At 36.4% G+C, this 19,694-nt stretch overlaps 1 protein-coding gene across 1 annotated transcript; it reads left to right on the top strand.

Moving 5' to 3' along the window:
- Window positions 1-4,973: 4,973 nt before the first annotated feature.
- On the top strand, window positions 4,974-17,930 carry oprd1b (opioid receptor, delta 1b). Its single transcript, XM_067448334.1, has 3 exons — window positions 4,974-5,449; window positions 12,646-12,998; window positions 15,008-17,930. Exons 1-3 carry the CDS (start codon window positions 5,223-5,225, stop codon window positions 15,538-15,540), a joined length of 1,113 nt encoding a protein of 370 aa, XP_067304435.1. The 5' UTR covers window positions 4,974-5,222; the 3' UTR covers window positions 15,541-17,930.
- Window positions 17,931-19,694: the final 1,764 nt, after the last annotated feature.

Raw genomic sequence — 19,694 nt, 5'->3', positions numbered from 1 at the left:
ATCAATTATTGAGATGCTGACTGTTTGGATGTTTTGAAAGATGAAGTTTGTCCTCTATAATGGCACTTTTTAAACTCAAAACTCAGAACACATCTTCCCTTCTTAAGAATGACTTCAGTGCTGTTCTTTGTTCTTTTCTCAGAGAAAAGCTTAACTCCAAGTCTTCCACAGTCGCGGTCAAATTTGATTCGAAAGACCGCCGTTCGCCAGTTTCTGTGTTTACAAGAACCACGCAAGCGCAATTCAGCCGTCATTATGTTAAGCCCCGCCCGCCAACTCTATACACGATGTGATTGGCCCGACCAGAATTTGGTGTTTACAGCTCAGAAATGTATTGAGAGTTGCTAGACGACACTCGCAGCAAATTAGATTTGCTGCCGCTAGGGTGCTTCTATATTTCTAGGCTAGCCTCCTCCTGTTCACGTGTGAAAAGGGGCCCTCTGTCACCCCTGTGAATTTGTCTTGCAGTCCTATGTGGGCGAAAAAATTAGTAATGAAAGTACAGTGTACAATGCCCATTGTTAGATTACATACCTATTCTGTCGACGAAAATAATCTGAATAATAATGTCTGAATAATCGAGGACACAGTTGTTCTTCCAACATTTGGCTACACCCTTTGACCAGCCTCGGCCATTGTAAGCCCATGACTGAGAACGTGGTCTCCTTCCATTGTCAAACATTGTAACATTCTGTTGCTCCGGCTATATATATACCTGCTAGTTGATGTTTCATGAGAAGCACCTTCGTTAGAGAAAGTCAAGATTCACCTGGGAGCAATTTACCAATTTAGGACAGATTTAGAAAAAAGTCTAATGGAAATATAGAAAGTATAGAAAAATGCTTGACATATTATGATAACTTGTTCAACCATTTTGCATGTAAAGACTTGAGCTTGTGCCTAAATGTTGTGGGGGGTGAGACTATTCAACAGAGACCCAAAATAATTTTGATCAACATGACATAAGCAACTGATAATGTAGGAAACAACAGAGAATTGTACATAATCATTTGCATGGATGTACCAAAGCATTTGCAACTTGTTCAAAGAAATGAGAAACTGCTTTTTTAATGTGCACAAGTGACACAATGATGTGAGAATTAAACAGGTAGTTTTGAGAATTTCAATTCTGATCTGAGAAATGTACCAAAGCACCTGAGAAAAAATTTAAGTAAAAAACAAACAAACAAAAAAAACACTAAAGATTTGTGTTGTTTCTACTAATTTTATTTAAATGAGCAAACAGCTAGAACATTTTTTTTGAGATTGGAATGATTCTATACACTGTAAAAAATAAAAATAAAAAATAAAAAAATAAAAATCAGGTCTCCAATTGAAAATTTTCTAGTGACTGATCACATCTAAAAAAAAAATGTTGGCCAAATTGAATTTCATGTGATTTAAATTGCATCAATTCACAGAAATTAATTTTAGCCAAATTAAAAATGTAGATGTGATCACTCACTTTTCAGTTGGAGACCTTTTTTTTTTTTTTTACAGCGTATAAAACCCCACTGAAGATTTTTTTTTCTTCTAACAGTGACTAACTTGATTTGATTTTAATATTTAATTTCTTTAGGAAAAATTTATTGGTTATTAGTTTATCAAAACTATGTTATGGCACATAGCAGACGGTCAATATGCATTCATCATAGCTCACAAAGGATGTTATTATCACTCTAAATCCTTTGAAAAACAAGGAAAGTGAGTGTATTTCTACAACAGAAGCTCATCATAATGTGAGAGTCTGGATGGTCAGATCTTGATGAAAATGTGAGGTGATAGACAGATTTCTCAGTCTCAAAGTGTAGACGGCTGCCAGAAGATCTGTTCCAATATGTGGGCAGAAGGCTAGTTAGTCCCTGCTTGGCTAGTCTCATCAATCTAATGCACCAATCACCCGTCATCTAATCACCAACCCCTTTTTGAAATTTGCTGCTTATATGATACATACAGTATTTTTCAAGGAAATTTAGTTGGCAAGAAACAATAACAAAACAAAAACCTGTGGGACAGAGTGGAGAGTTTATGATGCAAATAAAATACTTTCCTGTAGCTCAAGGACATACTTTCCAGTAATGACATACTTTCCTGTGGCTCAAACAGTAGAGCATGGCGTTAGCAATGCCAAGGTCATGGGTTCAATTCCCAGGGAAAGCAAGAATTGACAAAAATGTAAAATGTGTACCTTGAATGCAATGTAAGTCGCTTTGGATAAAAGCATCTGCCAAATGCATAAATGTAAATGTAAATAAAAAATCGGAGGTACTATTACGCATGTATTATATAGGCATGCATTGCAGCCTTGTAAACTATAATTGTGAATAGAATTCTAACAACAGATAATCTGCCTTTTAGCCAAGGATGTTTTTCTTGGAGGAAAAGTCTGAATCCATCAATCACTCTTTTTTTTTTTTTAAGAAAAACAACCTTTAATTTTTTTTATTTCTTTATTTTACATCTCCAGTAAACATAGCATCATTTTTTTCACTCTAGGACTCCCACTGGCTCGAATTCATCAGTTCTGCTGATGACAAGAGGCACAAACACTGATTAGATGCTAATAGCATTCGCGGCTGTTCTGTCCTTCACATTAATGATAATTAAGCAAACCCGCCATCTTATCATGCACTGATCCTTGGGCGAACTGGGGCTTCATAACAATCCAACACATAATATTTGAGCATTACACAATCCGTCTTACCACACTTTAAAGAAAACATGCCTACATTTAACAGCAGATATCACTAGGGTGAATGAAATCCATTGTGCATACTTATTACTCAATACTTAATGCCCTGTATCCACTCCAAATGTAAATAGATTTAATGAAGCATGAATTTTAAAGAAAGAATAAATAGTTTATTATTACCAAGTGCCACTTAAAATGACCTGGCATTCAAACCAGCGTGCAAAATAGCTGCAATTACAAATTTGTTTCCAGGTTGAGAACCTGCATTAGGTGTTTCCCTTAGATTTGCATATTGTTATGTTAATTAATCAGTTTTGTTCTGTTTGATAGTGGTTATTAAATCTTAAAGCAAGAGACAGTGTTATATTGAAAATAATATGTTTAAAATATTGGTGGCGCACACTGATCTTTTTTTCTTTTCTTGGCTAGACATCAAAAGGGCATTATCAGTCAGAAGGTCAAGAAACATTTCTCATTTTCTTGTTAAGAATTTTTTCAAATATTAAAAGGCTTAGGATTTTATTTTGCCAATATTTAGTCATATTTCTCTCTGAATGGCATATGGTCAGTTTGTTCACAACTAAAGGACAGTTTGGCTAAAGATCAGATGGTTTAATGGGTGCATCTGGCTCTTGGACGTGTCAGGCTAAAGCAGACTTCAATCTGTTAGTGGCCAAGCTCAGCATCTGGTCTCTGACAAACCTGACATAATCACAAGCCTACAGGTAGAACTAGTTACTGTTAAATCATAAAGGAGCACAAAAAAACATAAGTACTGTGTACTGAAAACTTCCAAGAAATGTTTCTGGTAAGAACCGGGATAGTCTGTGAAAGTTAATGATCCAGTCTCTCTCATCAAGTCATATTTATTGAGCCATCTGTAACAACAGATGCTCTCTCAGTTTAGATGTCTACTGGCCAGCTAAAATGGTGACCTATGGGGCATGAAACAAAACAGACTGAGTCCAGATGAAAGCTTGTGGTTGCTCTGAAATTAACTGTCTAATATCCATTATACCGTATCATTCATTTATACTAATGTCATGCAAGTCAAATGTAATTTCAGTCTCATTTAAAGTTACCAGGGACATGCTCATGTGGCACTCACAAACTAGATCATTCACTCAAATTTAGCCTTCTTAAATCAAGGAAGATTTTTGTTCTGCGTAAAAGCATTGTAATGTTATTTTGTTTTGTCTGCTCTTTTAACAGGCTCAACAGAATCCGTCCTGTTTCCTGAGCGGAGCTTATACAAAAGGTAACTTTTAACATCGCTTGATAAAAAGCACAAAGCTACAACAGCAGAGAGCCATTAGAGCCATCAGGGAGGATATTGTCAAGTGCTTGAATTTGATTCTCTGTTATGTAATTTCATTTCCACATAACCCCAGTGATTAGAAGCCACATAATGGTGAATCTTTTTTGATTGAACTGATCTTGGAAAAGGATTGAATAAACATAAAAGTACATGTACTGTAGAATGCTGGCCTACTACATGTTGAATGAACTCAATGATGTCTTAAGAGGTACCACAACAACATGCTGTAACAGCTTGACTTAAATACAAAGCCTCCAGATGGTGTCCTGCTTTCAGGAAATGAAGCCAAGAGCAATGCTTGACAAAATCACAAACTTGACAAATCTGTCACCTCAAAGCAGCAAGGTCAAGAACTTATAAATCCCCAATATCAAAAAAGGCAAAGGTTAATCAAGGGTCAATCTATCCATCTATCTATCTATCTATCTATCTATCTATCTATCTATCTATCTATCTATCTATCTATCTATCTATCTATCTATCTATCTATCTATCTATCTATCTATCTATCTATCTGTCTGTCTGTCTGTCTGTCTGTCTGTCTGTCTGTCTGTCTGTCTGTCTGTCTGTCTGTCTGTCTGTCTGTCTCTCATATATAGAACCTTTTAGGGGTCCCATTTCCTATCATTATACAGATTTAGTTTTAATTCGTTTTAATTATTTGATTTATTTTAATCAAATATTACGAATAGAACAGCTCGCAAAAATACGTTATAACTATAAATGGAAGTAACCTGTTAAACATCAAATATTATGCAATTATTTAAGACATTTTATAGAAACTTTTTTTTGGCATAAAAAAATCGAGTAACCTTTTTGGTGGAATGGAAAAATATTACAGACGTACTGATAATGGTAAATAGCATAGCTAGTGCACGTTTGCATTATTTCGCGAGACACTATTGTGTGTGGGCGCAGTAGGCTATTTGCAGTGTGTTCCAATACTCTTTCCATGCAGATGGTTTGTACTGCGGGAGAAAGTAGGAGCGCATGCACAGCAGCACGAGCAGTTGGATGTCAAATGCGCTCCCCAGCAGAGGAGACAGCAAGACAAAAGGACGGCTGCGTAAAGTTACCAGTGGAGTTGATTTCCTTACAGCTGATGTTCTGTATCTTTCTATAGGCTACCTTTTAGATTAATGATATAGGTTTAGAATATTCCAGGTTTTCTAACATTAGAAGACGTTTGGCATTATACAGAGGAAGCGCACAATGGAGCCTCCAACAGTGACTGACAATGATTTTCGCGAACAGCATCCTTCGATTCTCCACAACTCGAGCTTTATGGAGGAACCAGCGGGACTTCTGTCCAACCGGAGCGGTGATGCGGTGAGAGGCAACACTGCGGTCGCTATCGCTGTGTGCATCACCGCGCTGTACTCCGTTATATGCGTGGTTGGACTGTTTGGAAATGTTCTGGTTATGTACGGTGTGGTCAGGTAAGAGAACAAGTTTATTCAATGAATAGTCTATGTAGCCTACTTCAAAAGTCTGTCCAACTGGGGTAATCATTAATTATTTAATTTACCACACTTTGCATGAATAGCTAGCTACTGAGATATGACCCACTTAGCCCAAACTTTTCTATACAATAACTGCACAAAGTCTAAAAAGAAAGATAAAAGTAAATAGCCTCTCTGGGGAATAGGTAATATCTATATACAGAGAATGTTGTGAACATTGGAGTTTTGATTGGAATCTGATCAAGTAGCTAGAAGATGAAAGACAGACCTGAGGAGGATTTTTGTATTGTGCTCATCTGAGGGTGGAGAGTGGGTTTCTGTAATTTTTTGTGAAGACTCAACAACAAGTGGGACACAATCATGAAGGGGAATGAAATTTATTGGATATTTCAAACTTTTTTAACAAATCAAAAACTGGAAAATTGGGCGTGCAAAATTATTCAGCCCCTTTACTTTCACTGCAGCAAACTCTCTCCAGAAGTTCAGTGAGGATCTCTGAATGATCCAATGTTGACCTAAATGACTAATGATGATAAATAGAATCCACCTGTGTGTAATCAAGTCTCCGTATAAATGCACCTGCACTGTGATAGTCTCAGAGGTCTGTTTAAAGCGCAGTCAGCATCATGAAGAACAAGGAACACACCAGGCAGGTCCGAGATACTGTTGTGGAGAATTTTAAAGCCGGATTTGGATACAAAAAGATTTCCCAAGCTTTAAACATCCCAAGGTGCATTGTGCAAGCAATAATAATGAAATGGAAGGAGTATCAGACCACTGCAAATCTACCAAGACCTGGCCGTCCCTCTAAACTTTCAGCTCATACAAGGAGAAGACTGATCAGAGATGCCGCCTAGAGGCCCATGATCACTCTGGATGAACTGCAGAGATCTACAGCTGAGGTGGGAGACTCTGTCCATAGGACAACAATCAGTCGTATACTGCACAAATCTGGCCTTTATGGAAGAGTGGCAAGAAGAAAGCCATTTCTTAAAGATATCCATAAAAAGTGTAGTTTAAAGTTTGCCACAAGCCACCTGGGAGACACACCAAACATGTGGAAGAAGGTGCTCTGGTCAGATGAAACCAAAATTGAACTTTTTGGCAACAATGCAAAACGTTATGTTTGGCGTAAAAGCAACACAGCTCATCACCCTGAACACATCATCCCCACTGTCAAACTTGGTGGTGGCAGCGTCATGGTTTGGGCCTGCTTTTCTTCAGCAGGGACAGGGAAGATGGTTAAAATTGATGGGAAGATGGATGGAGCCAAATACAGGACCATTCTGGAAGAAAACCTGATGGAGTCTGCAAAAGACCTGAGACTGAGACGGAGATTTGTTTTCCAACAAGATCCAAAACATAAAGCAAAATCTACAATGGAATGGTTCAAAAATAAACATATCCAGGCGTTAGAATGGCCAAGTCAAATCATTTTGCACGCCCATATTTTTTTATTTCATTTTGATTATATTTTAAATATTAAATATTTTGCACAAAAGGCTTCATTAAACTAAAAAAATAACATTTATTCTGGAAGTGTCTTCTACATTAAAATGTTTTGCAATAAAATGAAAACTAAATTACAAGTCAGATTTATGATGTTCTGTCACTGTAAAATAAAGAGCCTACTTGATGCAACATTTCAGATCACCACCTGGCAAACCCAATGGTCAATGTAGAACCTCTAAGCACGTTTCTAATAGTTAAAGGAACTTTTTAAAATTAAGTTCCTGTAAGAAAACCTATAAAAAATAAACCACTAACTCCACTAACTCTGTTAGTGGCTTTGAGCCACATCAAATATATTCAGTATGTTCAAAAGTTCAGAAACATTAAGAGTTTTAAATGTTTTTGAAAAAAGCTTCTTAAGCTCACCATGGCTGTATTTATTTAATCAAAAATACAGTATAAACAGTAATATTGTGAAATATTATTACACTTTAAAAAAGCTGTTTCTATTTAATATAGTTTAAAATGTAATTTATTTTCATTATGTGAAAGCTGAATTTTCATTATACTCATCTTTAATGTCACATGATCCTTCAGCAATCATAGTAAATGCTGATTTTGTGCTCGGTTATTATCAATTAATAACCCCCAACACACACACACACACACACACACACACACACACACACACACACACACACACACACACACACACACACACACACACACACACACACACACACACACACACACACACACACACACACACACACACACACACACACACACACACACACACACACACACACACACACACACACACACACGTTGTGTTTCCATGTTTTATGGGAACTTTCCATATGTGTAATGTTTTTAATACTGTATAAACTGTATATTCTATCCTCCTACACTGCCCCTACCCTTAAACCTATACCCATCACAGGAAACATTATGCATTTTTACATTTTCAAAAAACATCACTTAGTTTGATTTATAAGATGTTTTCCTCTGCACTGTAAAAAATTATTTAGAAAAAAAGTTACCTGGTTGCCTTAACATTTTGAGTTCAGTGAAATTAAAATTTTGAGTTAATACAATGAAACTTTTTTTTAAATTTGACGACCTTTATTAAAATATTAATAAAAGATTTTGTAAGCATATTGGGTATTGTGTGTGTTTTATTTGTGATGACACAGTGAAACATGCCAAATTGTGCTATTTTCATGATTTATCAATTTTTTTATGTGGTTCAGATACAAAAATATTTTGAGTTTCTATTTATTAAACAAATTTTCTTCATTGTATCAACTCAAATTTTTAATTTCAATAAACTCACAATTTTAAGGCAACCAGGTTACTTACTTTTTTAAGTTAAACCAACAAAAAACAAAAAACAATTTACAGTGTGGGAGTCCCAATTAATGTCCCCACAAGGACTTCAGATATTGCCATCTTTATGCCCCCCCCCCCCCCACACACACACACACAGAAATTAAGCAGCACAACTGTTTTCATCATTGATATTGATGTTTCTTGAGCAGAAAATCAGTATACTAAAATGATTTCTGAAGGATCATGCGACACTGCATATTGGATAATGATGATGCAAATTCAGCGTTAACATCATAGAACTTACATTTTACAACATTAAAACAGAAACCAGTTATTTTAAAATTTCACAATATTAGTTTTTACTATAGCCTACTTCTACCACTAACAGCCTGGTTTTCATGCCTGTCAAAACTCAAAAATTTAATATGCTGCTACCCCGACTTGGGTCTTTTGAGGCACCTTTAAAAGGATGCCTAGATGTTCTGCAAAGTGTTTATACAGTCACAATGTATAAAACCATTTCACACAGCTATAAAGAAAAAAGTCTTTGGTATGTTCTCTCAGAGTGGGAACCATTACAGTTCAGCAAGATCACATCTCTCTAAGCTATTCACAGCACATTCAAGAGTGCAAAGCCATCGCCTAGAAGGAAAATCTGAATGAACTAATCATATTCGCAATCTCTGGATGGCCTATACCTTTTACAAATGCCTTTTGGAGACATGTAGCAGAAGAGAGTATTATAGTGCATCAGACACTATGGAAGGATAAAGCTGTACAATAGAAACTTTGATGAAAAAAAAAAACTCATTAATAATTCCCCCTGAAGCTTCAATTGCAGACAGAGAACTTGATATGAATGCATTTTAGATTGCATCTTCAAAGTTTCCCCCTCATTTTAATCCATTATTTCTTACACTGCTCCAAAAAGCCATTTCTTAAATGGTATTTTCGTCTTGTTTCTCAGTAAAATACCAAAAAGGTCCTTAAAAAAAACAAAGACTCATTTTCAGAGAATATGTGCATGTAAATGTAACAAAATGTAATAAGGTTTTTGATTAAAACAACAACGACACTATTTGCTACACCATTCAGAGGTCATAATGGCGCTACTTCTAAACATTATTTTCCAGGACAGGCCTGTCAGAAATATGTTGCCTGATGAGCATGAAAAAGGTGATTGATGGCAATGCTGAATAAGAGTACAAATTGTCAAAACATAGCAAACCAGTATTTCCCTATGAATAAGGGAGTGTAAAATAAGAGATGCAAACATGAGTCATGGATATATAACAAAACATGTTATGCATTTAGTACAAAAGACTTAATGGAACTCATAATAATGTATTTATTCATCTCACCACGTGTATAGCCATGTACAAAGAGAGGAATACACAGTAGTGTCACTAATGGATGTGCTGTCTTCTCTTTTCTTCTCTGTGAGACTTCAAATGTCAAGTTCTCAAAAGAGATCACTGTGTGGGCTACAGACAAAACTCAAAGAGAGGATAATCAATAGAATTTATGCCGTTGGCACTGGTATTTTCTTTAGTAATTGTTTGCATCCTTTCATAGGCAACCCCATTATTCATCAGCCCATTATTCATAAAAAAACAGTGAGCTGATTATTGTATATCACAGAGAGACTCTTGATTGATGCTGTTTCAAAGTGAAAAAAGCATACTTTCTTAGCGATTCTATTTCCAATTAGACTATAAGTGAAAATAGTGATATATATATATATATATATATATATATATATATATATATATATATATATATATATATATTTGCAATGCTATTTACACTAAGTGAAAAAGTGATATATTCTATTTACACCATGTAAAAGTAGCAGTTCTTTGCAATATACGGACACATACTATTTATACACAACTGATAATAGTTGTAGATGCAACATATAACGAGTGTAAATGGTTATATTTTATTAAAATTATTAAATGGATGCTGCTTTAATTGGATAATAAAAGCCCTCCATACACCTACCCCTAACCCTATAAATACTTTTATTATTATTAAACATTTCGTTAGGCACTTTATTTCCACTTTTATAAAATCTTCGTCATTTTTATTGAAAGTAAATGCCTTTCCGATGTGATATTAGATGGGAAAAACTGGCAGAAGGTGAGTTCGAACCCTAGTTCTATGAGTGGTAAATTCTTCACCACTGAAGAATTTACAATACATGCATCTTTTTTAATCTTGGTTGGCCCAACCAGGCATTGTTGGACGGAGCTAATGTAAATAGTGCTAATGTAAACAAGGCACGCTATTTGTACTTGGTGTAAACAGGCACACGTTTAAAAGCAAGCATGTTTTTTTTTATTTTTTTTTATTGCAATATATAAAAAGACAGGGAACAACCAACAATGTAAGACACTTCCATTGGGACACAAACAGAGTTTACATTTGCGAAGAAAACCAGAAGAAAAAGAAAAGAAAAAAAAGTCACAAGGAGCAAGGGTCGAGACATAAAAGTTTTTTATTTTTTTATTTTAAATTTTAAAGGCAAGCATGTTGTTAGCCCCTGCTTGTAGATGTTGTAACTACACCTTTTCACTAGCCTGCTATTTCTCTAGAGAGTAGACATGTGCCGATTTTCGGTAATGCGATATATCACGATAATGAATATGCGCAATATTATCTTGGGTACTTCAAAATATTGTAAATAATAATTTATTAACAATTATTACATTTTTTTATAATGCACTCAAGAATGCGTTGCCCATTAACTATATAAATGCTCAACAGCTGTATTCTGCGTCAAAGGGACGCGCTCAGATGTAAATGAGAAGCACTTGAACGAGTGAAGGAGACGCGCTAATGAAGTGCCGCTCAATGACAGCAGAGGGCGCTGATGAACTGCAGAATAAGGCGGTTACCCCGGAAACCCCGCAAACAAAAGCAACCGCTATGAAGTTTATAAAACAGCCATTCGTTTTTTGTAATCTCAATGTTGTTCATCACAGTACCAAATACTTAATACTTAAAGACTTAATAGGCTATTTATTTTCAAACTTAAACATTTTTATGTTTAAATCTGGACTACAACAACAACATGATTAGAATTTTTTTTGATCAGTAAAACTTTGAGACATAGGACTTCATGTTAATTAAACCAAACTGACAATGAAAAAATACTTATAAAGAATTCATTATTCTAAGTAATGTTAATTTCTTAGTTACTGTTTAATAACATTAAAATCAAAATAACCTTTTTAATCGACCTAAGATAAAACTAACAATGATCAGTATTTCTTATCTAACGTTACCAAATTTATACTTTCTGTAACAAATGTAGCTATTGTTCAATCTTAGTTAATGCATTAAATAATGAGACCTTATTGTAATGTGTTACCTGTTGTTCTTTATAGCCTAATTCTTTTGCACTTTATTTGTTTTAAAATTGTACTTTCACAGCTCTGGAAAAAAATTAAGAGACACTTAACGTTGATTTCTCAATGTTAAGTGGTCTCTTAATTTTTTCCAGAGCTGTATTTTTGGTGCATTGTATTATTGTATTTAAACATTCAAGTTATTTTTGTTATTACAAAAATATTTCTTAAAGCTATTATACTATGACAATAGTTTTTTTGCAACTTATTTCAATATCGTGATAATAGTATCGTATATCGTGATAAAAGCTTCATCAATTAATCGCAACATGAAAAATTGATATCAGCACATACCTAATAGAGAGTCATTTAAAATGAGTCTTTTAGGCATTATTGCCGTAATAATGACAATAATTGAAAAATCATTATTTTAGCTGCACAGAAATTTTTACTTGTAAAATAGTGCCAATGGAATTAAGGGAAAATATCAAACAACACTTCATAACTAAGATAATAAAGTTCTACTGGAAAGACTCAATATTGCAACAATAGTGAATTTATTAATAGCTCAGCAAGCTGATAATGTCAAATTGAGTCTTCCCAGCAGAACTTATTGCTAAAGCTCTCATTTCTGAAACCCCAAAAAATATGAATGCGTTTTTATGTTTTACAAATCAATAAAAATAATAAATGTACCAATGTATGCCCTATATATCTGGCATCATTTTAATAAGTTAACATTTTAAATATTGGAATAAACGTTACAGTGGTGAAGGGTGTTAAATGATGATCAACTCTATGGATATAAATATATGCTCATGGTAATTATATCTGATATTTATAATGAAAAGGGGAAAAGCAAAAAGAGCCTCAAATCATGTACAATCAGCGCATTCAATTCATCATCATTCATCTGCATCTTGAATGTTCAATTCGTCATTGCAAACCCAGGTGCAGCTGACGACATTCAAAAACTGTGAAAAGCTTTCGTAGCTGATTCTCTCAGGCTGACATTTGCTTGTTTCTCTTTAACAGGTACACAAAGATGAAGACAGCTACCAACATTTACATCTTTAATCTGGCTTTGGCTGATGCATTAGCCACCAGTACTCTGCCCTTCCAGAGTGCCAAATTCCTCATGAGCACCTGGCCATTTGGTGAGCTCTTGTGTAAAGTGGTCATTGGTATTGACTACTACAACATGTTTACCAGTATTTTCACATTGACGATGATGAGTGTGGACCGTTACATTGCCGTGTGCCATCCAGTAAGAGCTCTGGACTTCCGCACGCCAGTCAATGCAAAGATCATCAACATCTGCATATGGTTTCTCTCTTCTGCCATCGGCTTCCCAGTCATGGTTATGGCTGTTACAGTGACACATACTGGTGAGGACCTGAGTGAGTGAGGGAAAAATACCAAAGTATTGATTACCTTATATTTTAGATCCAAAATTGCTAGTTACTTTGTCTATTTTTGCTCTGTTAACAAAACCATTTTTAACAAACCATGTTGAATTAGTTAACACTCTCCAAGAAATACACCATAGTCTTTCACTGTGAAAGAATCATTCTTTTTGAAAAAAAGTTGAATGAATGATTCAGTGCTTGCTCATAAAGAAAAATAGCCTGACAAGCCAGACACACATCAAGATGTTCTGGGAACTCACCATTGACAGGGCTCAATCCGAGGGGCGGGATAAACGGTTGTCTTTCAAACTCCCTCTGCACGTGATTGGATATGCTACAACCAACCAGAGCAACGTGAAGTGGAGCTAGTTGATAGATTAAACTTTCGCCGTATCCAGTCGGCAAAACTCCGAACACATCTTCCCTTCTGACTTCAGTGCCGTTCTTTGTTCTTTTCTCAGAGAAAAGCTCAACTCCAAGTCTTCCAAAGTCACGGTCAAAGCTGATTCGAAAGACCGCTGTTCGCCAGTTTCTGTGTTTACTAGAAGCACGCAAACTTCTAGTAACTTGGGTGGGACCGGATTCTTGTCATAGGAATAGGGGGATGTGCAATTGCAGACAAAATAACATTATAAAGTCCAGAAATCAATTTCAGTAGTACACAAGTTTAATTTATCTACACGTTTAATGTGATAGTTTCATCCTTAAATTTTAAAGTTTTATACTATAGCCTAATAGAAGTGATGTGATAAATATAAAGATTCATTGTTTTGCTTGCGGTCTAGTGGTAGAGTCTTTGTTAAAGTCAGCATGAAACGGAAGTTGAGATCATCTTTTTCTCCTTATTGTGATGTATATCCGAGTGAAACGGCTTCTGAAATTAGAAAAAATGTAGGACGGGGCTTGATTTCGTCCTTCGGGAACTGATTGGATCGTTGGAAGTTGGGCGTTGCTAACAAAATGGAGGCAGATTTGAAAGGCCTCAGCGACAGGCGTCTGAGGCGACAGAAATGAAACAGAGCGCGATAGCCCCGCCCTCGTGCCACAGCACATGACCGAGAGAGAAGTCGTTTTGAGGGGGGAGGTTAATGTATTTGATTAAAGATTATAAGGGTAAATACATTTTTTTTTAATTAATGAAATGCACAGATAAATCATTTATTGTAAACGCTACAATATTACATATAAAAATACGAATTGTAAAATTTGATTTCATGCCGTCTATAAGCAGGTCAGAGGTTCTGAATTCTAATCCGCCCTCATATAGTTTTTTTTTCTCATTAAAACTAAATGTGTTCATCAGTGATTTATATCAAGAGCAGGGAAACTTTGTGTGCATTTGTTTTGTGATTTTACCAGAATGAATAGTCTCCGCAATGGCGTTAAGCGATAGATTGAAGCGCTTGTCCGAGTGTAGTCTGAGTGCACGAATGCAGAGAGAGAACTGATAAAAGCGTCAACGAGCACTCGCAAAAACAACACTCTTATTTAACACAAACAAACAAATTGCTAATCAAATGGAGCTGTTTCCTTTTTATTAAGTATCCATGCTGCGAGATTTCAAAAAGTAGTGGGATAATATAGATCCTGGCAAAAAGGGGTAGGGACATGTGGTAGTATAAACAAACTATCATTCATGTCGTCAAAATTGTGACCTGCCAGCGTCAGTTGCTTCAATGTAATTCAAAACTCCTCTCCCATTGCCTCATGGGATAGTATCAGATACACACTTTAGAATCTTTTTTGCCTATTCCTAACATAGGCATATTCTACATATAGTAGGCATATTCTGACAGAGGGAGTCACTTGGCATGAAAATATAACTTGCTTATACTAATATATTTAAGCGCTTGGCCAATACTGGAATTCAAGGACTGGAAATAAGTGTTGTAAAAAAATGAATACTAAGCGAATTACAAAACAACTGATTCAAATTCAATAGGCTAACCAAATCTTCTTATCTTTTTCTTGACATATATTCTTCTCAGGAAAAACAGTCTGCATGTTGAAATTCCCAGGCCCAGATCCACAGTATTGGGATACTGTGACCAAGATCTGTGTTTTCATTTTTGCCTTTGTGGTTCCTGTCTTGGTGATCACCATCTGTTACGGCCTGATGATCCTTCGCCTTAAGAGTGTGCGTTTGCTGTCCGGCTCTAAAGAGAAGGACAGGAACCTCCGGCGCATTACCCGCATGGTATTGGTGGTGGTGGCAGCCTTCATCATCTGCTGGACCCCTATCCATATCTTCATCATCGTCAAAACTGTGGTGGAGATCAACCACAAGAATCAGCTGGTGGCCGCCTGCTGGCACCTGTGTATTGCTCTTGGTTACATGAACAGCAGCCTCAACCCGGTCTTGTACGCATTCCTGGATGAAAACTTCAAGAGGTGCTTCAAAGAATTCTGTGTGCCCTTTCGTTCCCGCATGGAGCACAGCAGCTTTTCCAGAGCTCGTAGCGCCACGAGAGAGCCCATCTCAGTGTGTGCCAAGTCAGATTCAATGAAGCAGCCCACATGACTAGACCTGGACCATATGCCTCCTGGTACACAACCAAGGACACAGAAAGACCTGCAGTCGGAGATCACCCTGATCTCCACCACTGAGTTTTAAACTCAGGTTAATAAAAGTTGGTAACAAGCTCATATACCGAAAGGCAAAAAGATGATTCCTTAGACCTCTTTTTTTCCTACGTTTCTTGACTACACAGTGTGTGGAAAAAAGTGATCTGCAAAATGTTTCCTAAGTGAGGGAATGAGATCGTTTTGGACCATCAAAATTCTAATCATGCATTGGAAAAGACATGGAAGATGTGGCCTTGAAAGGTCAACAGGAAATCTACATACATTAGTGGTATATGAGCCATCAAAGTGGATTGCCGTAATCAGATTTTAAAATGAAAGTGAATGCATTATTACTGGGGCCAAACAATTTACTGAAATCAACAACAGAATAAGCTGTAAGATGGATATTTCATATGAAGAGAAACATGCTTGTTTTTCACAGAACAATGAAAATGTGTTTTCTCCCACGTCATAATAAAAGAAAATCTGAGGATAAAGATATTTGAAGAAGAAAAGATGTCAGATACAGAGTGGACCAAATTTTCATCCTAAGGTTTGCAGGAAAGATTTGCATGGATGAGTATTTCCCTCAGGATGGCTGTTAAAATACACTGTTACATAAACTCTCTACACATTATTCATTACATGTGCTTGATAAGGTGTACTTTTGTGCTACTAGTGAAGGTGTTTGATAACCTTTGACTATGAAGTACACAGTGTTTAGACATATTCTGAGTCTATCACAGAGGTGCTCTTAGATATTTTCTTCTTAGTTCTTTGTTATGAAGTGTTTAGTGCAACAATTCTTGGATTTCATGGCCAATAGCACAGAATGGCTTTTTTTGACCTTCTTCAAATCCCAAGGTTGAAGTGACATTTAACGATGCATTTTGTGATATTAGCAATTAATTGTAAATGTCAGCTTTGCTGTAAAAAGAGAGTTTAGTTTCTTGAGCTGTTATAAACAAACTTTTTCCAGTCAGGATTGTTTATGTATTAGCAGTGAGTATTACCTTTCTGTAGAACCTGTATGCAGCCTACTTTTGTGAAACTGTTGCATATTTCCTTATGTATCATTTTTTTTATATGGATGCATGGGAATTAGACATCACCAATTATCTGAACTGTCAGTATATATTGTGAAAGCTAAAGTAGCCTATTAAAATGTTTCTGTAGATTGCATGGGTGTTGGATAAAATACATTCGTCATCTCTCATATATTGAATGATAAGCATGTCACCCTTGTCGCCGTTTTAAAGATTTAAATTGTGTTTGGTAAAAAATATAACACAAAAGCTCTAAAAAAAAGCTGGTAGAAATGGAAAACTGCTAAACTGTACTTGTAGGCTAAAGGTTGGAGACTCAAGCACTTTTACATAATCTCTTCAGCAGACAACCTATAGACCCCCATTATGAAATATAGGCCTATTGGATAAGCACTTTTAGTAAAGTAGCTGGGGCCTCATTATAAAACATGCGTAGGCACAGATTTGAACCTCGAGTATGCGTACGCTAACGCGAAAGAAAGGCCATTGATGTGCTGAAGTGGCTAGCGCCACATCAAGGTCTAAGCAGATGCAGACTATGCTCTTTTCCTTGAGGCAGAGATGCTGGCGTAGGATACTGCAGGTATTTGGAAATCTAAGCGATTCTTGTCGCTCACCATTCTGAAGTTTAGGATTTGGGTGGTGACAGTTTATAGGCCTATGTTATTCATTTTAATTATGCAGCGGTTTATACAAGGCGAAGATCAGAAACCATTCAGCTGTTACAATTTCAAAATCATTTACTATTTATAGATTTCACATCTGGAAGAGGCATATGCACATTTTTGTGTGTATGTTTTTTTCTGAATTGCATATTTAAGAAAGGATTGTAAGTAAGACATTTTAGGCCTATAAATGAGGCCCCTTGGCTTAACACATCTGAATCAGGATAATAAATGGAGGCTGTTGTACAGTGACAAAAACGTACAAATCCTTTATTTGAGAATCGTAAAAGGCTATAATTGCTTAGCTTTCCAAATACCTGAAGTACTCTAACTGTCTTCCACAAGGAATGTCTGCTTAGACTCTGACCATGCCCATACAGCAACAACATGTTGGCCCAGATCTGGGGCCTCATTTATAACCGTTGCTTACGCTCAAAACAAGCCCTGAAGGCCTATTGCAGAGTAAATACAATCATCTGACTCGGCGCGTCACTGACAAAGTATTTTAAAAAGGAAACGTGCAAATCTGAAATTTGTATGCTCTCTTTCAAATACCTTGGTATTTTTCATAATTTTGTGAAGATGTATAACTGTGCAGCTGCGGTTGTAGCTACTGTACATTGGACCTATTCAGACCGGACAATGGACCAATTCGACCACCGAATCCTGCACTGTCTTATGTCAAAGTAAGTGTACATCATTTGTACTTAATTTTTTTTCTCACGCTAAATAAAATAGTTTGTACGCATGGCTCAGTGTTTGGGATCCCAAGACGAGCACGCACTTTCAGTGATCAGCAGGTATGCGCTCATTCGTGCTCAATGGCTCGCTTGCTCAACACAGCTCAACGTTATGACATAATTCCAGCCAATCAGAGATGAGACTGCTAAATTCTGATAGGCTGGCTTAACCTCTTACAAGACTCCCTGCATTACTCTACAGCAGACAAGGAAATATACATGGTGGAAATATAAATGGAAAATCAAATTTAACACTGTTATAAAGTCTTTGACATTTATTTCCAAGTTCAAATGTCTACCATTTGACAAACACACATAAGTATCTTATTTTTACTAAATTAATATGTGTTAATATGTATAGCACAAATGTGTATTATTTTGGCAAGGTTGCCGGCTAAAATTTGCATTCCTGGGTCTATATATCACATAATTGAGGTCGGTTCATTCCACGGATATGGAAAACAACCCTTGGGAAAACCGTAGACTTGGCAACACAGTGCAGTTAAGTTCTGTTGACATTTGACAAACGTTATGCGTCGCTCCGGTGCTCTGATTGGTCTATCCAATTGAGGTCTTTCTTAGTTCAGTTGAAACACACCCCATAATTACAGCCCAATGGAGCAGTATCAGACTCTTATTCTTACTAGAATTGAGTATGACCACGTCAGGCTAGTATAGATTTAAGAGCAAAGCGCAACACAAAGGTTAGCGCATTGTTGGTGGATTATTGTACAATATCAATGAATTACACATTTAAGCAGTGGTGTGTGCCTTAAATGTGTGAAATGCCTGTTAATTACGTTGCTTTTCCCAATCTCTTATATTGGGCACTTTTTTTTGCACTTAAATTGGCTTCTAACTGTAGACTGGGCAAACCCAGCCTGATCTGATTGATTTCGCCTGGCAACTCAGTCTGGAAACGTGCATTAATTTCTACTGCTTCTGTTACACTTTTGCGGGAATATATCACAGACTGGCCTATCCACCTGGTGTGCTATTGGTTAGTTTAACACAATGGCAGATAGAGAAACGATGGGTCACTGCCCATTGATCAAGCCTGTTGTGGTCTTAATTGTAACATTATGGTAAATATCTCATATATTATTCCAAAAAGAAAAAATAATCATATCCCACCCTTTCAGATACCAAAAAAATCTCTTTTGTTTATTGTAAACTACTTTGTTAATTTAGTCAAATGATTAAATTAGTAGCCTACTTTAGGCCTATTTTTCGCAATGGAAGCGAACCAGAAATATAATGTATGATAATCAATTAATTCAATCCTCAAACTCTACGATCTCTGCACTTTTCACAAACAGGGTATAAAACAACCTGAAACTGCAGATGTTGATCCGCCACAAGAGGTCAAACTAAACATTGTCTATTCTATGCTGGAACTTAGCTGTTATAGGGCCATATGGGGGTCCTGTTTACTGTGGATTTCAATATAGGCTACAGTACCACAACACAGTGAGAGAAGCAGAATCAATCCACCTGTTATTTTGGAAACCAGTATACAGACTCTTGAAGCAATGGTGTTTGCATTGTAGGGATAAGGTAATAGACTCTGGAAATGGCTACGGATCGACATAGAGTCTCAACCGGCCAGCAGACACAATCTTAGATGAGTAAATGGTCTGAACAGCGAAAGCCATCATT

This window comes from Pseudorasbora parva, chromosome 7, assembly GCF_024679245.1.
Source record: "Pseudorasbora parva isolate DD20220531a chromosome 7, ASM2467924v1, whole genome shotgun sequence".
NCBI classification, from domain to species: domain Eukaryota; kingdom Metazoa; phylum Chordata; class Actinopteri; order Cypriniformes; family Gobionidae; genus Pseudorasbora; species Pseudorasbora parva.
Note: the sequence above shows the minus strand (reverse complement) of the source record. Positions and strands in the feature narration are given on the sequence as shown.

Excerpts from the sequence above, each read along its gene's own strand:
- oprd1b (XM_067448334.1), top strand. The coding sequence starts at position 5,223 with ATGGAGCCTCCAACAGTGACTGACAATGATTTTCGCGAACAGCATCCT. Across the intron at positions 5,450-12,645 it reads GTTATGTACGGTGTGGTCAG|GTACACAAAGATGAAGACAG; the intron begins GTAAGAGAACAA and ends TCTCTTTAACAG. Across the intron at positions 12,999-15,007 it reads TGTTACAGTGACACATACTG|GAAAAACAGTCTGCATGTTG; the intron begins GTGAGGACCTGA and ends TATTCTTCTCAG.